Here is a 24,339-nt window from a genome sequence, read left to right on the forward strand (position 1 = left end):
CAACCTTGCGCTGTGCGTTACGCATGGCGTCCACTGTGCTGCGCAGCATCTCCTTGTCTCTCTCCAGAGTGGCCCGCTCTCCCTCCAGGGTGGCAATGACCGTGGTCTGGATCCTGTGGAGTTCTGCTTGGCTCCTGAGACGACACAGCTCCTCCTCCATGGCCAGACCTTCAGAATGAAGAACCTGAGAGAGAGGCACAATAACCCTGGCTGAGTAACTGTTGATGTGCTGTTAATAAACTACTGTGGATGATGCTGTCAGAGCAAAGAGCATCAAAACTGTAACGCTGCAGTGAGCTGGATTTGAATATGAAGCAGTTAAAGGTCAAAGTTCACAGTGTTAATTGCCGAAACACAAATTACAGCAGCGGCTGATGTAAATATCATCTGCATAATAAGCTGATGGTACTACAGAAGTGATTAGAACCGACTCCTTTCAGAGCCTATTCTAGCATTTTATAGAAGAACATACAATAATTATGTTGCTATTCATGCCCAGCTCCCAGGAAAAATCAATTTGTTTTCTATAATGACGGGTGAAATTACGCACCTCTGGGAAATTGCTGGAAAACTACAGCAGTGCACAGAAGGGCTTTGAGATGAAAATAATCCACAAAGCTTCTACCGTCATCAGTTCAGTAAATCAATAACCTACTACACAGTACTTTAACACAGTACATGTGGTAACAAAGCTGTTTTAAGTATCTAGTGTGTCTTAAAACTACATTGATATTGCGTTATTAAACCTGTTGGTACAGATGAGTCTGTTTTTGCCAGATTTTTCCTCTTAAGTAATTACCATCATTTCCAGATTATAAACCGATAATTTTTTACACGCATTGAACCCTGGGGCTTAAACAATGATCCGGCTAATTTATGGATTTTTTTTATGGGCAAACAAAGTTCACACTGCTAGCAATGACTTTTCTGATAGGCTAATGTTAATGCTAATGTTAGCTTTGAACCTGGAGCAGATCACTAAGTCTCCCCTGTGGATTCCAACTACAGTAGGGGCACCTAATGTCCCTGTGTAAATACCCCATGTTACAACATGGACACCTGTGGTTATAGAGAAGTGCAGCCTATATATGTACAGTTGTTGTTTTTTTTTTTTAATTTAGTGGGTGCGGCTTATATTCCAGTGGCTCCATAGTCTGGAAATTACGATGAAACAAACTTAGGTCATTCATTCATTACCAGCTTATTTCGTCCTATTTGATTTTGTAATGTATAATCATTTAATGGTTCGTTTTCTCAGTGTCAGACTCACGTGTCAGTCCCTCCATCCATACCTCTATCTGCCTGCGGGCCTCTCCCAGACTCTCGGCGGTTTTCTTCAGGCGCTGCAGCTCTGCTTCATGGACCACCAGCCTCTGCTCAGCCTCCCACGTCTTCTTACTCTGCTCTCCCAGCTTGGAGTGTAGTTCTTGGGCCACTAATGTCTGCCTGTCAGCTTCCTCCTGGGCCTTCTGGAGCTGTGTTATTAAAAGCTCCACATCAGGAGAAGGTGAGCAGCACGCAGCATGGTCTTCAGCTGTCACCTCGGTTTTAACTTCAAGACTTTGTGGATGCATGTTGGTCCCTGAACTTGTTGTTAAAAGAGGCAGGTCTTTTCTTAGCTCACATTCCTTATCCTGTCTCTCTTTTTCTTTCCGTCCTCCCTCTGCCTCCCCCCTTCTTCTGGCTACTGTTCCTCCATCACATTGTTCTTCCTGAGCATGAAGAATCTCCTCACCAACTCCTGATTCCCTCCGAGTCCCAATGATCTCCCCTCTGCTCTCCCTCCCCGCTGCCTCCTTCAAACCTCCTTCCCCCTTTCCTCTGCTCTTTTCACATCCCTGGACTCCTCTCTCTGCCTGTTTCTCCTCCTCCTCCTTCCCTTTCTCTGGCTTCTTTATTCCTTTCTCCTTCGTTTTGACTTCTGGTAACTGCATGTTGATCATCACTTGTTCCAGTTGCTGTTTTAAAGAGGCATTTTGATTCCTCAGGTTGTGAAACTGTAAAGGTTGACAGGAGACAGACTTTAGTGCTTTTCACACCTTCAATTATTTTTTTCTCTTGACTTGAAAAGAACAAAAGTCAGTACAAATAAATAGTGAACACACATGGAGGTGATTAGTTATAAATAATAATAATAATAATAATAATAATAATAATAATATAATTTGAACTTTATTGATCCTACACTGCCCACTGCAGGTAGTTCACTAGGAGTAAGTCACTTTTGACGTATTAATATATTTATATTGTTCATGAATTCAGTGTGTAATGTCTTTTTTCAAACGTAGTCTGTAAAATAGGCCTAAATCCAATTAACAGCTAACAGCACATCTCAGGTACATTTGTTCTCACCTCTGTTAGTAAGTCCTGATGCTCTGCCTCCAAACCAGCCCGTTCATTTCTCGTATCTAAGAGAGAATCAGCCTGTGGTGACAGAAGATAGACTGTACATTATTTGTCTTGCTGTTCAGCTCAATAATATTTATTACATCTGTGATTCAGCTATGGTTGTCATGCCTGATAATCTTTTTTTATTCAGAAAATCAGAAAGAAACGTTATTGATTTAAAAATATGACTTTCTGTTCCTTAATTTTTAAAAAAGAAATCTTGTTTTCCTTCCTGTTTATGACCTGCTTTGATTTTAGACCTACAGCAAGTTGGCAAAAATTCTAGAGCCATGACCTTCAGCCCCCGTGCCCTGACCTCCTGCAGCACTCGAAGCTCCTCTAATCGCCTCCTCAGCTCCGCGTTCTCCTGCTCTGCTCCCAGCAGCCTCAGTGTTGAAGCCTCATCCACTTCCACGCTCAGTGGCTTCTGATCTGAGACAATGGACGGCAGAAGAAAATGTGGAGGAGGAAGAGGGATTTTAGAGAAGACGTGAGATGATGAAGACACAGAGACAGAGAAAGAAACAGACAAAGAAGAGAAATGGACACATTGGGAGATTTACTTGATTATTGATAATTGATCGCCTGTGGGCCGGTCATATCTCAGCTCATTTTCTTTTATCAGTTAATTAAAATGTCTGAAATGACAAGGTGTAGAGAGACAGGCGCTCTAACCAATCAGTGTGCTCAGCTCCTCATCAGAGTCCAGTTCCAGTTGGAGAAACCTTCTGTGAACTGCGGAAAACTCATCAACGCCGCCGCCATTGCCGCCACCAACGCCTCTGCTGCTCAGCCTCAGGTCTGCCTTAAGGCTCATGTTCATTTCCAGCAACTCATCCACTCTCTGCCTCTCAGTATCTCTGTCCTACACACACACACACAAAGACACATTTATTTCAGGAAAAGCAATACATCACAAAAATACAAATTTACTTAATAAATTAACTTCTAAACAGTCACTCACTTTGTCTCAGTGAAATATGTTTCAGCAATATTATGGGTAATTTGGACAATTTTGTTCTATATGTTCTGAAACAGAAACATTAAGGAAATTGAAGAATGCTGCCAGTGGCAGTAGCTGTTTGAGAATTATTGTAAGTTTCATTTGGCTCTACTTCCAACTTCATTTTTAGTTTTTATCTTTTTTTTATCTGTGACAAGATTTTTTTTATACAACCCACTCTTTTTCTCTGAATGCTAAAGCTTTTGAGTTACAATCTCAGCTTGTGGAACTGGCAAACAGTTCAATTGCCATTCCAAATGACGGTCCCTAAATAGACGTGAACGCTAACCAAAAGTCACAGGTTTTAAGACGTGAACGCTAACCAAAAGTCACAGTACGCAAAGTAAGCTGGTTGATTCTGGCTTCCACTGCTAAGTTGTTATTGTTCACAATAACTTTAGGTGTCGTTCAGGCTTCACACATCTCATCCTCACTTTAGATTGCAACATTGAATGTTGCAATCTAAAGTCACCTTCACTAATAATCAGAATCACTGATGCCATTAAACTGGAACGCTCCATGTCCTTCTGCCGTGACACAAAATAAATGTGTCACTGACACCAGTTATGTTTCAAGAAGCATTTTTACACTTTCAAAAAATGACATTTTATTAACAAGGCCAGAGGTCCAAAAAAAAAATCTTCAAACATTTCAAAAATGAATTCGTTTAGTAATTGACGCCTAAAAAATGTATTACTGGGTTTCATTCCTTTTTCTGACGCATTTAATCATTTGTAAAATTCAGATGTTTTTAATGTTTCTTTAGAAATATAAAATCAGAGACTAATGATATTTCAAGCATGTAAAATGGTGCTCCATTCATCCATTAATTCTCTACCGTTTAATACTTTCTAGGATTACAGGGAAGAACTGGAGCCCATCCTCACTGACACCCAGGGGAGTTCACTAGTCCATCACAGGAAGCTGTGCTTATTTCAAGTATTAAGGTAAAAATACAATTGTAATATTATTGTATTTTAATATCTCTTTTTTTGCATGAACAATGTCATATTTTGTTTAAATGCAACGTTCCAATTTTCTTAATGGCCAACATTTCTATACTCCTATTTTCTATGGCTACAACCTGAAACTCCTAATGACTGTTACATTACACTATGAAGGGAGACCATTACCACAGTGTTTGCACATTTACCTCATTAGCATGACGCATTATTATTATTATTCTCTCTTATCATACCTTGACACTTATTCTTGGTTCAAGTCCTTCCGCCGTCTTTTGTACAATTATTTTTGTTTTCTTCAATGTTTCGCTCTTTGCCCTTTAAATTTCCAGGCGGAAATAGGATTTTTTTTTTTTTTATGTTATTCCAAGTCTCTCAACATAACCATACATATCATCCAATTATACCTGGACACATTTACAGTACCAACCTTATTATAATAAAAGGCATTATTTTCCACTCACCGCTTCCACAACCATGATTTTCTGCCGCAGCAAATGATTGTCCCTCTCCAGCTCCCTTACTGATTCACACCGTGCCCGTGCACCTGACAGCTGTTCTTCCAGAAGAGCTTTGGTCTCCTGCAGCGCCGCACACAGCTGCTGCTGCTCCTGCAGGGGGCGCCACACACAGGCAGAGGTGAAATGACATTATAATTAGTGGAGATGTCATCATGTCAAAGAGATGAGCAACCAGTTCATTTACATCACAACCACTTCCTCCAACCTACCCACATAGATCTACGCTTCACGTTGTTCTTACATATTGGAGGGTGAGCACCGCAAAGTTTTTAGAGCGCTAAAAATAGTCCTTAGAGTTCGATCTTTGAAATGTTTTTTTTTTACCTTCATTAATTTCCTTATTGAAACTGTTGTGGGGGAAAAAAGTATTTTTTGACTGTCTTCAGTTGACTGTGGAACATTGTGATGACACTACAAAGTATGGAGGGAATGTAACTGACAGCAGAATGCTGAAAAATGTTCCATACCTTTTTACTGAGTTACTGTCTGGGAGGAGAAGTTATTTTTTAAATATGTTTTTATTTCTCCAATAAGTTGAATATAAATCTATTGTTCTGGCACCATAACTGAGACGTAGGCTGCTGTACTTGGTTTAAAACATTCTGTCTGTTTTACGGAATGTCCTGTTTTTTTTTGTTTTTTTTTTGTTTTGAGCAAAATACGGCCTATAATTAAGAACGACATCCGATACTCAATATTTGACAACAGTTGAAGCTTCAAAATAACATTTGAATTTTAAGACAAAAATTTGACTTAATGTAGAGTAGTCTGATGTTCAGTAGCCAGAACCCATCATCAGCATCAGTGATTTCCAAAGTGGGGCGCAGCCCCTCTGGGGTCCGGCAGAAAAAGACTAGGAACCACTGGTTCATATGATGATGGAACACTGGTCTAACAGGCAGCGTTGGAGTACAGTACTACAGTGTTAAATTGCTCACAAAAGTAGTTGAACGTTTCCTGTCAAACATGCCATTCATTCCTGTATGGAGTGTATGAATGGAAATGCCATATGTGTAATAAGAAAACCTACACATAGACGTGTTTTATGAAAAAGTAACAGAGTAAAAAGAATAAGATTGTGATGTCCCAGTAAAACACGTCATTACCACAGCAGTGGTGAGAATTAAACAAGGCAACAGTTGATGATGAATGATGAATAGATTTTCATTTTGGCGACATTTACAGTAATAGTGAATTTGAAATGATGACTAAGTCCTCATAATCAAGATTTTTAGTTGATGCAGTTTTAAAATGTCACAACATCTGCATGTTAGTATTCCTTTGCTCTCCTTCTGCGTTTGTCAAAATTAATCATGGATCAAAACCCAGGGGAATTTCATCAAGCCTTCTAAGTCCGGCTGTCAAAGTAATGCAGAGTAAATTATTAAAGATGGAGAAGGAGACGGTGAGGACACGGAGGTGTCTTACAGGAATATGTGCACATTTTTCACCTGAGAACATTTATACAGCCAAAGAATAAATCTCGTTTGAGTGTAAAAGTTCCAATAAGTAAAGCTATACTCCCGCTCCTTGTCAATGAAGCCACTCAGGGCTGTAAATCCTGATGACCTCACACAATATATTGTTATTCTCTGACTTGGTTCATACAGTACACTTACTCTTGACACCAACACTCACTGCCGTGACGGGAAATATACGGCTTTTTAGATTTAGTGCTGCTACTTTAAAGAAAAAGTAAGAGCTACTGCGGGTGCAGTTTTAAAAGGCATCCTCTTGATGTGACCTTCCCCAGTTTTACTGATGTGAAAACCTCACTGTGTCAGTCGTGTGCGTCTGTGAATATAAAGGCAGTCTGCATATGCTTTGTGCTGCATGTATTTCCATACATTATATTCACCAAATACAGTGGAGTTGAAAATTATACCGAGCTTTTGTGGCAGCGTTTGCAACCCACCGACAAATGATCAATAAGGGTGTGATTGAATGTGTGTGTGTGTGTGTGTGTGTGTGTACCTTCAGCTGAGTTCGTGTGAGCTCCAGGCTGCGCAGCCGGTGTTTACAACCCTGGAGCTCACTCTGGAGCTGCTCGGCCCGTGTAGCCCGCTCCCGTGCACAGTCCAGCTCATCGCGTAAGGATTCAAACCCTTTTCTCTCACGCGCCTGAGTGTATACGCTAAACACACACGCACACACACACACACACACACACAGGTATGGAGACACACAGACATATACACATATTCAAACAGCAGCGGGGATGAGGTCAGAAAAGGTTGTTCACTGATCTGGGACATGATGTAAAGTAAATATTGACAATGTCTGGTACAAAAAGATTGAATATGGTGTGTGTGTGTGTGTGCGTGAGATATCATATCAGTGCTCTACAGATCACATTGAAGAATCCAGGATATTGTGGGATTATAATTTGTGTGTGTGTGTGTGCTCTTTTTATTTTGTAATATATTTTTATATTTATTAGTTAAGGAAAACTGTGTCTAGAATATTACCCATCTGCTCGTCCTGCTACTAAAATCATTTCATATTTAATATTTTTATATTTCACTCAAATATCGGAAGAATTAAGAAATAAAAATGACTGCTTGGGCTTTGCACATGTAAAAATAGATGTTGAAAAGAAAATTCCCTAAGACATGAAATCTAATTTAATTGAAATTTAGTTTCATTTTTGAGTAAATAAAATAATTAAAAAAACACAAAATGTAATACAGTAGTCAATGCCTCTGTAAGATCATTGTGTTTTTGTCTCCTCTTTGTTTTTTCCATCTGTTGCCATGATAACATAACATGATAACATTTTCCATCCCCTAAATACACACACACACACTGTATATATATATATATATATATGTACATATATATATATATACACATAAAATTTCATATATACATATATAATTTCATTATATATAATTTCATCTTCTGGCTCAGGTCGAGTGTCTTTACCTCCTTCTGTAGTTTCTTCAGCTGTTCCTCCAGGGACTGGACGTCCTGTTTGTTGTCTAATATCTGGTCGTCCTTATCCTGCCTAAATAAAAAATGGAAATTTCCATTACATTTAACCGTAATATTTAATACACTATGATTTCTAGTTTTGAGTCATCTTCAGTAAACCACGATGACTGATGATTTCATAAAATATTATACAATACAGTAAAAAATACATGAGATACAATTCATAAGAATGGACACTCAGGAGTGTGTGGCTTACGAACAAATGCCCTCTACAACCAGGCTGTCAATCAAACACAGTGTCCATATATATTTGCCATCTTCCATCAATCCCTTCGGACTAATTCTGCAGCAGTACAGCTGCAGCTTATTGAGTCTCTGATATATGAACTGTAGGATGTTAAATCTAACTGATTAACGGCCTCCTCTGGTCAATACACCAGCTGAACCAGACTGTGGAAAAGAAAGGTCTGTTAAGGTCCAACCCACAGCTTTGTTTATTCTTAAAGTGCTGCACATCTTCTTTATTATGTTATCCAAACTTTTTCAAAGGTCCTTTAGAGGTTTTTTTTTTATTTCACACAGACACACAGATGTACACACTCACAGTTGCTGTTTAAGGCGGCGCAGTTTGGCCTTGCTATCTGCCAGCTGGAGTGCCAGACCTTGAGGTGGCTCCGTGCTGTGACCACCCAGAGGGCCTGTGGTTGAGTCAGCCTGAGCCTCACGCTCTCGACACAGCTCTGCTATCCTCTGGGAGACAGTGAGAGACAGAGAGAGTGGATGGACACAGCCAGGGACAAAGAGCAGAGAGGGAAAAATGAAAAATGAGACATGCATAATGATGAATGGGAGACTTAAAGGAGAAATATTAGTATGAAAAATTAATATGTTTTAATCCTCGCAGACAGTTTGCTATAGGAAAAGCAGAATGCATTCTGCATCGTTTGAACGTAAATAATAGTCTTTTTTGAGTTTGAAGCCATTAGCGCTTCAGTAAAATTAATTTAAAGTTGCTCTTCTCTGTTTGTAATCTGCCCTCTGTGGGCTGTGGGTTTGACATTTTGCGTGGCAGTAGAGCCATAAAAACATTTAAGAAAATTAAATTGAGGTTTTTTTAATGTGGTTACAGGATTTAGTTAAGATGGGAAGGTGAGGCGGCTTCTTCAGGGATTATTTGACTTAACCAAGTTATATTTATATGCACTTTACTTTTAACTTCTCTGATTTAATTTGTGCTTTATGTTTTTTTATATATATTTATATATAAGAGAACACTTTTAAATATCATTTAACATAAACAGGGAATTTAAGTAGGTAGAACTGCAGGTGTGCTGGCACATAGTCTGATTAAAATAAGAATATTAGTCTACTTGGTTACCAGGCAAACTGACGCATTCAAACTGCATCACAGCACCACCTGCAGGGGATGCAGGGTAGCTGAGTGCTGTATGTTTACAAACACTGCCAAATATATATATATTGAATACATAACCACAACAACAAAGTTTACTTAATTTTTAAGTTAACTGTATTTAACTTAATTTGATTATATATAAAGAAATGATCATACAAAATGATGATACACATATTTCACAGCCTCTGTGTGTGTGTGTGTGTGTGTATAACCTCCAGGTGTGTGTCTCTCTGTGCCAGCAGGCTCTGGATCTGTTTGGCCATGGAGCTGAACACCAGGTGTAGGTCTGCACCTTCCACCTCCATCAGCTCCTCCCACTGCAGAGGCAGCACCACTCGAGGATCTTGAGTCACCTGCAGCAGGGACAGCGACTCAACTGTCACACAACACAGCAGATCTGCAGCCAAATTATTTCAAGGCAAGTGAATTCCAAGCAGAAATGTAATTTGTGTCTAAAGTTAAAAAAATATGTTCCTCTGTTCATTTCTGTGCGGGGAAGAGTGTCCAAACACGTCGGACTAATGCATGCAAAACTAATAATAATGTAAACAGGTTTGAAATGTCCTCAGGTGGATGGCATATTAACAGCGAGCAGGAGGTGCACAGGAAGAGCACCCCTCACCTTATGATTTATGAGACTGAGGAGGCATGCATGAAAAAAAAAGCAATGGAAAGGAAACATGCTGTTACAGTAATTCAGGCACGCTGGGTTGCAACATGCTGTTTTTGTAATACCGTCAATTATCCACAGGGGGTATTTTCAAAAGAGTACAATTTGGCATCCATGCTTTATTGGAGAGGACGGTGGAGGGTGACAGGAAAGAAATGAAGGAAACAGGATGACATGACACAGGTGGAGAAGGGGACAGGAGCAGTGTGGGATACATCCTGAAGCAGCAGCCGCCCAGAGGTCTTTAAAAAAGCAGCCAGCAGACTGAGGGGATACAGGCCAAACAGCTGGGCAATTCACTGCTTAATCATACTCAGAAATTAAAATAGGTTTCGAAGTGTTTCCCCTGGACAATTTCTGCCCGTAGTGGTAATCAGCACAGAGAGGACTTTTATATTGAACGTGTTCTTTGGATTAAGTCTGCACTTGAATGCACCTCTTGAATACAGCTGGCGATGGCCACCTGGGTCTGGATGTCCAAAGACTGGATCTGCTGAATGAATGTCTCCTTCCTCTCACACTGCAGACACAGAGGGATACAACGATGACAGTGTGTGTGTGTGTGTGTGTGTTTGTGTGTGGTAACGGGTTAATACAGATAACACATATAAAATAATAAGCTTTTGCAGCCATGCCAACAAATGAGGGATTCTGAAAGGTATTGTAACAAGGCAAAAATCAATTTAACTTTAAAGAATCAACTTTTCCTCTTCTTTTCCTCAGACTTCACCAGAATTGAAATGGTCATACTGACAGTTCTTACACCAGAGGCTGCTGAGGCAACTTGAAGGGTGTTGTCCACGGAAATCAGGTATGGTGTCAACCGGGGGTTGCCACGGTAACAAATACATTCTTATAACAGTTAAATTAAACACTACTAACACGTCCAAATTTGTCCTGCATAAAAAGATGAAAGTGAAACTTATGAAACCATGAAGTGCCTAAAACTAAGACTGACTTTTAGAATAGTGTAAATTTACCACACAATAGTATTAAATTAGTACAATAGTGTAGTTTGAAAGGTAAACTCCATAATTATATATTTACACATCGGCTGAAACATGGACTAAATTATATTGTATAATATGGCAAAAAATATGTATGTACTTTATTTAAAAAATATATGTTAAAAATTAACTTAATTAGGACAAATATTATATGCAATACAAAATTTGGTTAAAAAACCATTGTTGATTATGGCAGTTATCTATATGAAATTTACCACTGCTGATGTTATTTCAAATAGACACTGTTTATAACAGGTGTTTAAATGATCAGGCTTTTTTTACCCTCTAATTTTGCTCTGAGTCTTTTTGTCATGTTCTCACGTTCTGTAAAATGTCAAACATTTCCATGCAGTGATTATTTTAATAAGGAGCAAAGGTTTGAGCCAAACTATCAATAGAATATTTGCCAGTCTGACACTGATGAACAAAATAATACTGGCACTAAGAACAGGGAAAATAAGGGCTGTCTTCTTGGTTCAGTAAGATTTACACTGGTGTCAGTGTTGACTTTTGACGGTCACAGCTGTGCGTCATCACCTGCACGGCACATCCAAGTAAGAGAAGAAGCAGACGCCTGAGTTCTTCTACAGCTGCCTCTGAGGACACAGAAATAACCCTCATCATCATCATCATCATCATCATCATCATCATTCTTCCCTTGATTACCACGTTAATTAGCTTCACTGACAGTAGTGGTATGGACTGAGGGGATCATGTGATCAAGTACCTGTGAGAGGGTCCTGCCCCAGGATGGCAACATTTGGCAGTGACATCATTATCAACTGTTGCAAGTCCTCCTGAAGAAGACAACAGTTTCATGAGTTCAACACCACATGGAAGATCAGCTGGTCCAAGTCGTGACTACAATAACAGAAGTGAAACTTTCCACCAGCCTGCTACAGTTTGTGGTGTAAACACAGAGCTGATATCTGATCAGTGTGACGCCGCCATGTGTCTCCCAGAGGACTACCTGTCCACTGATGATCGTAGTAAAGGTTATTCTGAGGATTATTTCAATGGAACTGAATCACAGAAGAAAAGAAATCACTGAAAGCGCAACAATCTCATATGAACAGAGACTTGTCATCATAACTACTGTGTTCCAATGATATGGATTAAGTAAACACAGTACACTAACAGAGCCTGGCATCAGTCACAGATTACAATTCAGTACAGCCACCAGAACCTGTGACTAACAACAAACTGAGGAGGACGACTGTAAACAGGCTCACTGACTGAACAAGGCCAGAATGGAAAAGATCTGAGGACACGAAAACGAGAGCTTAAAGATTGTTTTTTAACAGCACGTCTTGGTCACTCTTAAGTTTGATCTTTACTGTACCCAGCTGAAGTTTAATTGGTCCGTCCTGACATACCTCAGGTTGCCAGCTAATTAGTGCTAGCTCATTAGTGCCAGCTAATTTGTTGTTCACTGGTAAATATTTTCACCTCAAAACATCTACATTGGGCAGGAAGAAGAGAAAATCCAAGCAGAGGGCAATACACTTCAGGTGTGCCGTCAAAAATGACTTGTTTCTATTTGTGTTGGTATATGCAATATGGGACAAACGCTCATAAGCCTTTTAATTTTAAACACAAAATGTTTAAGTCTTTCCTCGTACACACTTTCAAACAGATGTTTTATTATCATCTCGTGCTAGAAATAATTTAAAATGTCATAAAGTCACAGCGGTCAGCTGGTTCCAGCAATTTCTAATTCATGATGATGGATAATTATGGCAGATTCTAAGAGACATTAAGTCAAGCTCGACAGCAGACGCCTCAGTCATTCCAAGTCCAGAAAAGTTGTAATGGCAACAAATGTGTGCCTGCAGTGCTCCACTGCTTCTTACATTTGTGCTATTTAGCATAACACCACAGTAGTGGGTCATCAGCTCTTTACTTTATTGCTCGGTTTAATTAGTCTTAAACTAAGAAGAGATCATTACAGCTCCGTCTTAATTAAAATGCCTTTGTCAAAGTGCCACATACTGAATCTGGCCAGCTCCTCTCGCAACTGCCATGAAAGCCTGTTTGCATCCTCCTGCGAATCATCTCAGAAATAAGCAGAGCACAGACCCAGCTCTCAGCTCCAGCCCTCTGTCTCTCTGCTGTCATTTATGAACTGCTCAGTGAGGAAGGAGATGCACTTCCTGTCAGCACATTTGACATCAGAGGCATGTGCGCCGTCTTCTGGGGCATGTGAGGCTTTAACCACTGCAGCTCTGTGTTGGTCAGAATTTGGCAACGGTCCATTACGTCTAACAGACTTCTGCAGATCACCTAGATGGGAGTTTTATTAAAGCCGCCGCATCTGACTACAAATATTGAGTACATACTAAAGTGAGCTCAAATAGTTATAATAATCTATTTATATACTATATATTTATAGTATATACATTTATATAAATATACAGTATATATATGATAAACTTTCATTTTCATTTTTTTCATTTCTTTTGTCTGTATTTACCATAGGCTATATAAAAACTCATGTATATTGTAGCAGGCTATGTTATTAGTATTTGTTAAATGTTTTTTTTTTCCTGATCTATTTATATTGTAATTATATACTTTTCCTTCCCCTAAATGGCTTCTGGTCTAAAGAGCAAGTTTGAATTTTGGAAAACAACATCTGATATACTTTTTTTTTTTACTTTAGGAAGCTTTAGGCTAAGGAGACAAATGTCATGGCATAACAAATGAGAGGCAATTTTAATTTCTTCATTCATACAGAGACGCCACTCAAAGCTGTAAAATAATTCCAGTCTGTCTACAGTTGCCATAGTGAGGAATGCAGACAGATATGTATATTTATAAAGCTTCTATGATAGACACAGTTGCAAACCAGACTTGCCTTGAAACTACTAAGATGGCAGCAGAAATAAGATGGGAAGAAAAAAAACAGAAAGATGAGAGTAAAACCATGCCAACCAGGCCATGAGGAGTAGGGATAACCATTAACAACAACATCTCTGCCTACTTCAGGTGCAGCTGAATCATTTGTGCAGTACTAACTATCAAGCCCCTCCTTTATTACTTCTGTCTTGAGCTTCTTGTAATGCATAGGTGTACGTCAGAGGTTTGCTTGAAAAAAAAACTAGGAAGTGAAACCTTGTAGCCACATGTTCATGGTCTTTTTTTTTTCTTTTTCTGATGAGCTGACGGTTCATGTTAGGCCTGACAAAGAGGGCGTTCTTTGCTGAGAACAGAGTGCCTCCCTCAAGTGAAGAAAGAATTGTCATTTCCTCAAAGGAAATGGGCAACAATCACACACTATTTAAATCATCTGTGATACAGAGCTACAGTTAATTCACTCTTCTACTTCAACACTCTGCATCTAAAACATTAAAATTGCCTCACTCCATTATCCTGATAAAAGAAATGGGACACGTGAACTGATGATGGACATTCTCTCTCTTTCATCTTCTTTCTATTCACCTTTGTGTTTCCACAGCATCATGAGAGATTCATTCTGTCCTGTGCTTTGTACTACCTTAAAGGAAAACAACTGCCTCTTCAGCCTTTCCGCTCGCCCTCTGTTCTCCCTTGCCATTTGGTGTGGCCCTGAGTTATGTTCTGCAGAATTGTTTCAGCAGTTTCAACAAAAACCTATTTATAATGAATGCATTCCCCAAAAAGTCATTACACCAGTGGTTCTGGAGAGTGCCAGTGTGAAAATGCTCCATAAAGTAAACATGACTGTTCACAATGTGTGCTTTAAAAAGCACCAGATGGAGGTGGGACGACAACGGTTTGTCTCAGTACCACCTCATGAGTCCAACCTGGTGGACAGTGTGTCTCAAACTAAAATGTGTTAATGCACACAGATATAAAACTTCACAGAGAAAATTAAGACCAGAATTGAAAACTTTCCGAATTCAATCTGATCCTTCACACTGTGGCAGTTAAGAAAATACAAAATAAAATGTATAACGTTCTCCTGATCTGCTCATCATCGTATTGCTCTGACCTCCAAATCCTTCCGATCTAATGGCAGCATCTTGCTCCGTGTCATTTATCAAGTATGATTAAACCTAGAAGCCAATCCTCATCTCACAAGCAGAGTATTTCTTTTCTTTTATCTGATGACAGTTGTTTGTCAGTGATGGATTTTTTTAAAGTGAAATAAGACACTATTTATATCTCCATTAATGAATGGATTGTTTTGACAGTTATTCATTTGTGACAAAAAAGTAAGAAAAATATTTCAGACACAACATTTTTGACTTGCTAAGAAATATAAGGTGACCACTGTTATCTGATTGAGGACAACATACTGAAATGACAAACTGGATTTGAAATTGGGAAATGGCAATAATATTCTTTTGTCACAACAATCCTCAAACATCATGACTCACTCTAACCAAGTAAAGGAAATTTGAGTCACAGGTCATGAAACAGAAAAAGTGAGTGAGGGACCCATTGGTTTTCACTCTTTCTTTCACAGTATTCCTTATACATTTTAATTCTATTATCAGACTACAATCCAAGTGTTTAACCTACAATGTACTTTGGTTTAGTGGTACATTAAACATTAACTGATTAATTAATTCAATTTAGCTCAAATCTTAAATAGGTTGCTTTACTTCTAAACCGTACTAATAAATATTGGTTAGTGTCGCTGTTTTATCCAAATGAACATAGAAAAATGAGAACGTTACTTTTTAGCGCCGTTAATAGGGTATGTTTTATGAACGTGAGAGAGACCAAGGATACATTTTGACTGAACTAATATGTCAATAAAACCACTTTTTTACAAGGGACAGTAAGTCAGTGCCTTGAGATTGTCTGTAAAAATGGAAAAAAAAGTCCTTGAAAACAAAATTGCAGCTTCTTGTTTTTGAGTTGTTTTCTCTTCTTCAAAAGAAAACTTGGAAGGAAGTGACAGTGAAGAATAATGGGTGGAGGTGAAGGTGGTGTAACGTGGTGATTTTGCAGTGTCATTGTGGTCTTTTAATGCCACGATACAGTATGGTTTTTAATATTGTTGTTTTTTTTAATTAATCTTAGACGAAGACAAAGGCAGAAAATGTCTAAACTGTGGGATTTGTTTATTTATGTATTATTGTTTTATTTGAATATGCAAATATTGTAATCGGTAGATTAATTGAGTACGAAAATAGTCGATAACAGCAGTGCTACTCTCAACAATCAGCATTAGCATTAGCATTAGTTGATCAGTTAATTATTCCTTTGTAAAGTGCTGTTTTTATTGCTCATAAATGCTGCAGTTGGTAATAGATTGTCATTTTATTCACACACCAACTGCAATGTTTTAAAAAATCAGTTTAGAATCAAACTGAGTCTAACTTCATTATACATTCAGTTGGTTTCATCCAATCTCAGCACATCATTCCCCATGTGATGATGTGACCTTCCTCCCGTGACCCTCCCCTCCTCCCAGCCTCCCCTTCTTTACCTGGTAGAAGGCTCTGAGGTGTCGGTTTAAGATGGAGAAGTTCTGTACTCTCAGCATGTGGTCATCTCGTCCACTCTCGTAAAGTCGCTCCTTTTTGGGGTTGGGGTCTCTGGGAGGTAGAAAGAAAATACAAGTCTGTGTATTTACTGCAGCTTGATCAAACAGCCTCGACTCCACGTCTCTCTACATGAGAAATTTTTATGCAACACTGCATTTGAGCAGGGAGTGAATAAAATTTTAATGAGGCTGTGATGCAGGCAGCCAGCATCCTCACACAGTTATTTGCTGAAATGGAGCAGCGTAGGTCAGACCAAATGAATCAGCTGTTCAGCAAATACTGGCTTGAATATGGTTTTGCCATTTCAAATAGAAAAGGTTTCGTTCTGCAGAAAATTGAAATAGGTATATATGGATATACCTTATATTATACCTTCTACCTTATATATACAGAACCTTACCAAATGAAACCTCTTTTCATCATTTACAAGAAAATTGCGACAAATACATTCGGGTCATCTATTTACTTCTTTTATGCTGTCTGCCACAAACAAAATGATTTTACCAAATGAAATACAACTGCATTTTTATATTAAAAAGTAAAAACTATACGCTGAGAGTGTGGCACACTTCTTGCAGCCGCTGAGTCACGACATTAATGTGCTGATAAACTAACAATGACAGTACTAATGACCTGGTATTAATGAGAAACAATACAGGATGTTGACACAATTAAAAGCAGTGTGACGATCACAAACAATTAGACGTTACTAGAGTAGCTGTATTACAGTATAAATAATAAAATAATTAAATTTAGATAAAATGTTATGAGCAAAGATAATAGACAATTAAAGAAATCAATAATACACTGCAAACCTCTTCTTTAATTTAGGTCTGTGTGTCAGTGGTCTACAGTAAAATCTTGTGTCGATTGTAAACAAAGCTAGGTAACTAAAACTTGGCGTTAAACTTTTAGACTGGGCTTTCTGCCTTTTAACTGTAACAAGGAGAAAAACAGAACGAAGCTTCCATTGTCTGCTGTGGATAGTTGGGTGAAGAGCAAAGCCACTGAGTCTTTGTTAAAATTCCTCTAGACTGAAAACAATGAAAGACCCGATGTCTTTGACTGTTGCGGGCTAAATAAGAAAATACTGCAGGAAACAGACTGGACTGCCAGTATAAAGTTTAGTCTTTTACAAATGAACGTAAAGTGAAGCAGTTTCTCAATTGCACTTTTTTGCAAAGATGTGAGGAAGTAAAGAAAAAGGTCAAAGGAACCTTACATAACCCTCATGACCTCATTGAGGAAAATTCCACTGGTCAGCCCAAGGTAGCGGTCCAGAGCACTCTGGGAAACTGAGTTCACCTCCATATACTGACTGTGGAGCGGGCCGCCATGCTCACTCTCAACCGTCTTCTCAAACAACTGAACCTGTAAAAAAAAATGAGGATCATAGACTGAGGGCTTTAGGAGGCGTACAAGACAGGGAAGGCCGAGACAGGTGCAGAAAACAGGTCCTAAGAGAGCAAAAGAGACAAAGAGATGGAGAGGTGCAAATGTTTTCGCACAGGAAGCCACTTGAGTCGGTGCACCTGTCTATACAGGTGGGATCTGCACGCTCCCACTGGGAAGCACTTCATTGTGACAGGCGGCCAAGCAAGCCTGCTGCCAAGGTCTCTCTCTCTCTCTCTCTCTCTCTCTCTCTCCCTCTCTCCCATTTTTTTGCTCAAAAGAGCTGTGCCAATGCAAACTGCAATATAATGAGGTTTTATTCCCACCTGCATTTTCTGAAAAGTACACTGTGGGTAAACACAGCAACTGCTGGCTGAGCTTAGGAAGCAAGAAAGAGAAGCTGGTCACCCAGTGTGACATAATAGCACAGCATTTGCAGTGGATGTCCTTCAACATTTGTGACAACACAGTGAATGACCACCCTGCTGAAGCAACCCTGGGCAAATACTGTGCTCTGCCAGCTGCAGGCATCCTGTTGAATCTGACCTCTAACCTCCTTTTTAGAAATATGCTACAATAAAAGAGAATATTCCTGCAAGGTTAAACACGGGATTGCACTGTATAAATACTGCCCATTGACCAGGAGGACAAATCCCAGAGGGCTGAATGGTTTTCCATGTAAAAAAAAAAAAATAGCAAGAACAAAGGTTCATTTGAATTAAACGAGACTATATTCTCCTGAAAGTACAGGACCTAACTTTGTATTATTTTCTGCCCAAGGACAAGGAAGTATCACTGCTGGTAGAGAAGAAAAAAGGTTATTAGGAAGCAAAGGAAGCTGCCAAAAGGAGAAGTGAAGTTGTTGCTGTGTACAAAAGAGAAACACAGTAACACAGCTCCTATCCTTGCCACACTTATCTATTTATTACTGTATATACTTTCTCCTTTAGAGGAGAAGAATTATTTTATTTGTAAAGATAACAAGGCATTTTCTGACTGGGAAACAATGTTTCTTAAACTTATTAAACTGCCTGAAATGACAAAATGTTAAAACTGCTCCACCAAAATAACTGTGGTTTATAATATTATTGGAACAGCTCATTTAAAATAAAGTAATACATTCATCTATCGCAATGTATAATGTATGTGTAGTAGTTGTAAGGGTTTGTTGTTAATACAAGTACAGTTTTGTTCCTTTTTCCATGCCCTACATCCCTACAACATTATCACATACTTCATTCTTGCCTAAAATTATTTTAAAATCTTTTTGACTTGCTATGGTAAATCTGGTTGTTTGAGCTGATTCCCCCCTTGCTTCTTGTCATTTACTTTTTTGGAAGCTGGTAACCTTTAACTTAGATTACTGCCACCTACTGGATCTATTAACAAATCATATACTTGTTGTGGCCTATTTTAAATAATTTTGTATTTTTTAGAGATTTATATTCTGGCTGTGTATTTCATCGACTTTATAGTAAAAGCTCTACACCGTACTCCTATTCTATTTTCCTCTTTGCCTCTTGAAATGATGGCCTTTCCTCTAACAGGAGGTGATAAATGATAAATGACGTACCCATTGCACCAACGCACTTTCCATGAATTCCTCTATTATCTCCGTAATGTTAGAGTCCATTGTTGTGTTAGTAGACTTGATAAAGCCTACGGAACAGAGATAATTAAAAAAACATTATCAGAGAGGATCCATCTTGTGTCAAGTGAAGTACTTTGACATTTGCGCGGCCCTCCCTCCTTCTTCCTCCTCCACCTCCTACCCAACTGTCTGTTCCTCTCTCTCTCTCTCTCTCTCTCTCTCTCTTTCTCTCTCACTCCCTGTTTCCCCCTCTCTTTGTGTGCGTGTCAGCGCGTCATTGCAAGACCAAACCGGAGTTTTCAAAACTCACGTTGCCTTTTTCCTTCTTCATCTTAAAAAGTCATACACGGAAAGACCCGCCTACACGGTCAATAACTGCAAACGCTTTTTATCTTTATTTTCATACGCGCCCACACACGCGCTCCGTATTGTACTGGAGGAAGATATTAAATTAATTCAGAATCAGGAGTTAAATAACTACTAAGTCGACGGTGGTTTTCTCCTGTCCTCAGCAGAACTCCAACATATTTAAAAGCTGCACAACAGCGACCTCCACCGGCCATCGGGTGTTCTCAAGTTTTGAGATATGTTTAATCGTTTATTGATAATAAAATAACAGGGTGAGGCGAAACAAAACGAGCAGGAGTACACAATGTTTCCAATTCCAGTGGTGTATGTTGGTCTATAGGCTTTTATGCTTTTTACAGAAACTGTGAGGAGAATCACACAGTGTCACCTGTGTAAACTTTCTAAAGCTTTATAGGCATCACCATAAAAAAGGGATAATATATGTGCTGAAATATTTTGTTTGCCATTTAAAATCTTAAGCTTGGCTCCCGGTTAGGATGCATTATTTATTTTCTTGCCAGGTTTTGTAAATAGTAAAATTAAGTCATATTTTATTTTCATGCTCTGCTTAATTCCTTTTAAGGTCACAAGAGGAGATGGAGCCAATCAAAGCTGTCATCAGGTGAGGGGGGGGAGACACATTTTGTGGACAAATTACACTGATTTAAAAATAAATGTCAAATAATTTAGCCTCAGGATACATAAGAATCATCATGTCTGTGTGTGCTTTCTGTCTCTGTGTGATAGCGTGTGTTCCTGTATGCACGTGGATACTGCTTGTCCAGCAGTTCAGGGATTAACCACACCAGGATTATCAGATTGTTTCTGTGCAGCCAGAATGGAAAAGATAATGCTTCATATAGGACACCTCACACATACACATTCACACTGCAAACACACTCACCCAAACCTACTTATATACTCCAGTTTAAATTCAATGTATGTAACAAAACGAAGACAGACACTACAAAGTGGTTAAAAACTTCTACTTTTACTTTTTCGTGTACATATGTTTTCTTTTGAAGCATTTATTACAGCAAAAAACAGACTACAAATCTGTAACCCAAGTTATAGGGTTGGAAATAACAGAAAAGTATTTTTTTATACATTTTGATTTAAATGTATGTCAGGATATCAAAATATTAAAAAATATATGTCTGCTACAATCATTAAACATATCTGCTACTGCTTAAACTGGTATGTACTTGAGAGGATGTTTCGATTGTTTTCTGTGCAGGACCCGATGACGTTCCCTATTCACTGCCATGTTTTGGTGTGGTTGTCTTGACATTAGCCGTCTCACAAACTAAAGAGCTCAGACACCACCTTTCTCCTCACCTCCATCCCTTCCTCCTTCACTTATCTGTGATGTTTTTTCTTCTTCTTTTTTTAATTGGCAGGAGTAGAGGAGGCATCCTCTGCCTCAGGGGATCCCTTGCTGGTGGTGGGGTCGACCTGGGAGAACTTTAGCATGTCGAGGACACTGGTTTTGACATCCTCGAATGTTTCTTTCACTCCCTTCTGCAGGATATAGCCCTCACTGTCATCCTCTGGGTTCTCCAGGGCCATGGCTCCTTCCACAGCCGTCTGCAGGTATCTGAGACTCAGAATCACTGACACCTGGACACAGAGATGGAATAAACATGAAATGTGGTTAGATTTGTAGCAGATACTTTAAAATATCTGATTGTCCAACACTATTTGGTGCTTTGTGCTGTTTTGTCTCAACCAGAGGGTCACCAGTTAACCTCCCCGCTTGGTCCAACTTTTTTTTTTAATTATTCCCACTGGCACACTGGTTTTCTTTGGGTATATCAATCTGTACATTATATTAGCTTTAAATCTATTTATGTGATGTGTTTATCTTTAATATTATATTATATTATATAATATATCATTATATCATATCATATCATATCATATCATATCAAATCAATATCAAGTTAGGATCTCTCTCAGCTTCCTGTTTGTTGTTTTTGTGAACTGCCCCCTGCAGCCAAATCTCCTGGCTTTAGTCACTAGTGTTTTCTCCAATGTGTCATATGCTGACGGTAATTGAACTAAAGAAATGTTTATTTACGTTTCTTTTCCTTCTCCTTGTCAGTTCAGACAACACGTGTTCAGAATTCAGACAACCTCTAACGTCCGTCCGCCTTGTCCTGCTGATTCCGATTCAGCTGATTGCTCTGCGCCTCCTTACCCTGGTGTACCACTCATCTGTGCTCTACTTTCAGAGTCGAGCCCTCTGCCAACTTAAAAGTTTGCGCGATGATTAACCCCGAAACCTTGACTGTTTCCAAGTCTGTGTTTTGCATTTTAGATTCACACATTTAACCGCCTTTAATAGCTCCAGCTGGAGGTCGTGTTTGTTCTGTGAAGCCGAGTAAGCCATCAATAATTGGCAGCGAATGAAAGTGGGAATTTGATTAAGACAGAAATCAATGGTAGGACATTTGTTTGTTGGTCGCAGTAGCAGTGAAAGCCACAGCCATTATTTGAAATTCTGTGCGTGTGGTCAAGTTAATGCTTATTTTGGAGAGAACCTGTTTGTACAGCTATTGGCTGTTTGGACAGTCACATAATGGGGGGAAAGCAAATCACCATTAAGCAAATCATTACATTCAAGACATGAACAGATGAAGTTGTCTTCTATTCATTTCTATTGTCTTATTTACACCAGAGTCAAGTCCATCACTGTGTTTTTAGGGTTTAAAAATTAAAAATAAATATAGGAACAAACTCTAATCCTTTTTCCTTTTCTCACATTAGAAGAGCGTTGCTCACGTGGCCCACCTGTATTATGATGACGGACAGCACACCGGGGCCAGTTGAATTCATCAGACCCATGTAGTAGTCAGTCAAAGCCTGCCTGCAGCCCTGGGTGTACAAGTTGAGCTCTTCTGTTTGGTAGTCGTAGTTGTAGTGGGCAGTGTTGTCGGTCAGGTGGTACTGCAGGCAGGGCCGAGGGGAGGTGGGGTTGCAGCAGCTGAAAGGAACTCCATCCATCAGGTATCGTCCATCCACATTACTCCGGATACGACTGGAGACAGGTGGGAAGTTTACAATGAAAATCACATGATGTAAATATAGCAAAGTAACTGATTTTAGGTTGAAAATGTCTTTGTTTTCCATCATTTTAATGACAGCACTCTTCTAGTAAACAGTCAACATTAGTGTGATGTGAACTATTTATCAGCCTACCACATCATTTCATTTTCTTTTTTTTTGTTGTTGTTTTCTAGTACATCAGCCACCCTGCCATCTTATTATTTTCACTCACTCCTTGACTTCTTTGGAGGTGAAGTCCAGGTATCTGTTGCTGACCCACTGAACCTCAAACCAGTCCTTGAAATTGTTGTTTCCACAACAGCGGAACTGCATCTGCAGACGATCAATGGTCTCTTTCTGGAAACAGCGGCCAGGTACATCTGTGTCCTTGTAGAAACGAATCCCATTCCTGAGGCCAATCTGATAGTGGGTGAAAAATTGGAAGAGAAAGAAAATACAGTAGATGTGTGTTTTTTTTTTACTTTATGTGGAAAACTTCAATATTATTGATAACTGTGCTGTTTTGCATTGAGTACAATATTTTAACCAGGACAAAACTGTAGTGTTTCAAAAACAGACAGAATCGTTCTCAGGCAGATGAATTCACATCTTATTTTCTGCAGGAATATGTTGTTACTGTTCCTTTTAGGTTATAGCTCAGACATCTTCTCTCACACCTATGACTTTTTTAACTGTGGCAAAGACAGAGTTTCTAGCAGCTCCATGAAAATAATTTTAAAAAATGGTTCAATTTCAGCCCAGCTTAACTAACCCTACCTTCAGGGATTCCTCCAGGCGTCCCTGCAGGGCGTAGGCTAGGACCACAACAGCGATAAGAAGACAACAGATGACTGCAGCCACAGCAAACCAAACCAGCAGGAAGATCTTCCAACGCGGGAAGCGGGTTGGATCCAAGGAGTCCAGACACACACGGCCAGCAACCCAGTTGGTGCCAATTGAGACCAGACCCACCATCATCAGGATGTTGGGCACCACATGGATCTCTGTGTTGTCCATCACCTCAAAAAAAGAAGGAGCACGGACAGCATTTAAAAAGGACACAAAGACAGACGCTAACTGCAGGTCACGTTTGTTTTTTCACTCAGGCAGTTAATAATCCTTCCTTTCCAGCTATTTAACATATAATAACGTTGGTCACTTGAAAATTCATTTTTAGACTGACCTTAACACATAGCCTCGATTTTTAAAATTACTCCATTTCTGGGGTTTTGTTCACTTTTCCTTCATTAAAACCAGATTCAACAAAGTATTGCAACCACCCTCTAATGTACTGAATCCCATCAGTGCAGCCACACGCAGTGGTCACATACACAGAGTTTTTGCTCAATGAGAAATAATCATTGAGCACAAATGGTCAGTACATGAAGCTAATTGCTTTGCACATTTACTTAATGAGGAAGTAGTTCTGTAAAAGCACTTTCTAGTCGTTGTGAAATCATTCTTTGAAATATTTTTTAGCCGAAGTGCCAGTGTTTCATGTAAAACACCCACTCATGTTCTCTCACCTCCGTTGTAACTTAGGGCTTGGCTACACAGCACCACACAAGAAAATCTGAATCT

General features: G+C 39.2%; 2 protein-coding genes and 4 long non-coding RNA genes across 6 annotated transcripts in view; 4 read left to right on the top strand and 2 right to left on the bottom strand.

Annotated features, from left to right (window-relative positions):
• The window catches only part of ccdc88b (coiled-coil domain containing 88B), a 38,571-nt gene extending 19,022 nt beyond the window's left edge, over positions 1-19,549 (bottom strand). The window contains 16 exon segments of the mRNA XM_025062986.1: positions 5-184; positions 1,293-1,997; positions 2,353-2,424; positions 2,705-2,820; positions 3,064-3,253; positions 4,818-4,964; positions 6,849-6,986; positions 7,800-7,881; positions 8,413-8,558; positions 9,435-9,575; positions 10,329-10,412; positions 11,437-11,495; positions 11,627-11,696; positions 16,322-16,430; positions 17,602-17,750; positions 19,345-19,549. Coding sequence (XP_024918754.1) covers positions 5-184; positions 1,293-1,997; positions 2,353-2,424; positions 2,705-2,820; positions 3,064-3,253; positions 4,818-4,964; positions 6,849-6,986; positions 7,800-7,881; positions 8,413-8,558; positions 9,435-9,575; positions 10,329-10,412; positions 11,437-11,495; positions 11,627-11,696; positions 16,322-16,430; positions 17,602-17,750; positions 19,345-19,404 — 2,448 coding nt within the window. The 5' untranslated portion in view covers positions 19,405-19,549.
• LOC112488139 (uncharacterized) lies at positions 80-2,781 on the top strand. The gene is made up of 3 exons (XR_003051903.1): positions 80-214; positions 1,259-1,507; positions 2,647-2,781. It is a non-coding gene; the product is annotated as an uncharacterized LOC112488139 (long non-coding RNA).
• On the top strand, positions 3,051-9,619 carry LOC112488138 (uncharacterized). The gene is made up of 3 exons (XR_003051902.1): positions 3,051-3,187; positions 4,247-4,338; positions 9,465-9,619. It is a non-coding gene; the product is annotated as an uncharacterized LOC112488138 (long non-coding RNA).
• Positions 10,419-22,612, top strand: LOC112488141 (uncharacterized). The gene is made up of 4 exons (XR_003051905.1): positions 10,419-10,703; positions 20,294-20,332; positions 21,111-21,303; positions 22,480-22,612. It is a non-coding gene; the product is annotated as an uncharacterized LOC112488141 (long non-coding RNA).
• Positions 20,346-24,339, bottom strand: part of rom1b (retinal outer segment membrane protein 1b) — a 4,956-nt gene continuing 962 nt past the window's right edge. Inside the window, exons 2-5 of the mRNA XM_025062987.1 lie at positions 23,536-23,778; positions 22,991-23,178; positions 22,504-22,750; positions 20,346-21,330 (exon numbers count right to left, since the gene is read on the bottom strand). Coding sequence (XP_024918755.1) covers positions 21,100-21,330; positions 22,504-22,750; positions 22,991-23,178; positions 23,536-23,778 — 909 coding nt within the window. The 3' untranslated portion in view covers positions 20,346-21,099. The remainder of the gene's footprint in view (positions 21,331-22,503; positions 22,751-22,990; positions 23,179-23,535; positions 23,779-24,339) is intronic.
• The window catches only part of LOC112488140 (uncharacterized), a 4,236-nt gene continuing 2,890 nt past the window's right edge, over positions 22,994-24,339 (top strand). Inside the window, exons 1-2 of the long non-coding RNA XR_003051904.1 lie at positions 22,994-23,132; positions 23,516-23,841. This is a non-coding gene — a long non-coding RNA (uncharacterized LOC112488140). The remainder of the gene's footprint in view (positions 23,133-23,515; positions 23,842-24,339) is intronic.

This window comes from Cynoglossus semilaevis, chromosome 15, assembly GCF_000523025.1.
Source record: "Cynoglossus semilaevis isolate Cse_v1.0 chromosome 15, Cse_v1.0, whole genome shotgun sequence".
In the NCBI taxonomy this organism is placed as follows: Eukaryota; Metazoa; Chordata; class Actinopteri; order Pleuronectiformes; family Cynoglossidae; genus Cynoglossus; species Cynoglossus semilaevis.